Below are 1,130 nucleotides of genomic sequence, written 5' to 3' on the forward strand. Positions count from 1 at the left end.
CAGTGCCCTTATCCAAGGAGGCCCTAAGGAGGATATCTTTCGAGGCTGAGGCGTTGTCGGCTAAGCTGGCCAGTGAGGCTTTGGCCAGCAGTAGAAAACGAAGGGAGGCAACTATAGCTGATCACGACAGCGAGGTCAGGTCTTCTTGATGTCCATTGTCGTTATGCTTCTGGTTTAGATGGTATCAGAGGTGGATGCCGCCGAGGAGGACGATTTAATGCGAGCTCTGGCAGGAGGAGAGAAGGAGGCTCTCTCTGGAGAGGTAGGAGTCCCACCGTCATAGTTTGGTTGCTAGGTTGGATCTTAGCAACGGGTGACCCTCGAGGACGTCATTGTTGCAGCCAAGGCCCTGGGGTTGGCCTTACCGTTGCGGGGTTGTGCTGGATCCTGAGCCGATCTTGATGGGACTGTTCTCTCAGACTGTTATCATTCACTATTACTATTGTGACAATTCATTGAAAATTTCAAACCCTCCATGCCTTGAGCTCTCTGTTCAGGCCAGTTGTCTCCCTCACCCGTCGTTGTCAGTCTCCTGTTGGGACGTCACCCCACAGTTCGCATGGCTCTACCACAATGTAAAGTAAATGCCATACGCGAGGGCCTCCTATGCAAGGTAGCAGACCATCCTCGAGTGTCGAGAGAAGCCGTCAAAGTGTCAAGCTTGTGGGCGAGAAGTGAAGGCAATGCTAATGACCAAAGTTGATGAGGAGCACGTTGGTAAATTGGAACTGTCGGGGTTGCAGAACGAGGCCGCCTTCGTTGATGGAGGCGTAGACTGGTGAACACGAAGCGCCTCCCCGCCGCTACTGTAGGTTTCGTATTGCACAATTTACGTACGATGCGTTTGCCAGTTGGGGGTTTCCTGATGGGACTTGACAACACAGGCAAAGCACGAGAGGTATGACACGAAGCCGAGATCGGGTGAAACGCCGGTTATATACACGAAGTGACTACATAACTCGAAAAGGGTGCGTTTCCATACCGTTATATTCCCTGAGAAAGGTGAACATACTTTTGTCATGATTTGATCGGTTTCACTGGTTGTTATAGTATGACTTGGAGATAGCTTTAGATTCATATCTGATACCATAACTTCGGTAATTTATAGGATATCACTCGAGAGACTACCC

At 50.2% G+C, this 1,130-nt stretch overlaps 1 protein-coding gene across 1 annotated transcript; it reads left to right on the top strand.

The window, feature by feature from the left end:
* Positions 1-178: 178 nt before the first annotated feature.
* On the top strand, positions 179-391 carry Pmar_PMAR004679 (hypothetical protein; the record flags this gene model as incomplete). Its single annotated transcript, XM_002767685.1, has 2 exons — positions 179-262; positions 308-391. The coding sequence occupies 2 exons, from the start codon at positions 179-181 to the stop codon at positions 389-391; spliced, it is 168 nt and encodes a 55-aa protein (XP_002767731.1).
* Between the last annotated feature and the right edge of the window lie 739 nt (positions 392-1,130).

The sequence above is a fragment of the Perkinsus marinus genome (genome assembly GCF_000006405.1).
Source record: "Perkinsus marinus ATCC 50983 genomic scaffold scf_1104296970224, whole genome shotgun sequence".
In the NCBI taxonomy this organism is placed as follows: Eukaryota; Perkinsozoa; order Perkinsida; family Perkinsidae; genus Perkinsus; species Perkinsus marinus.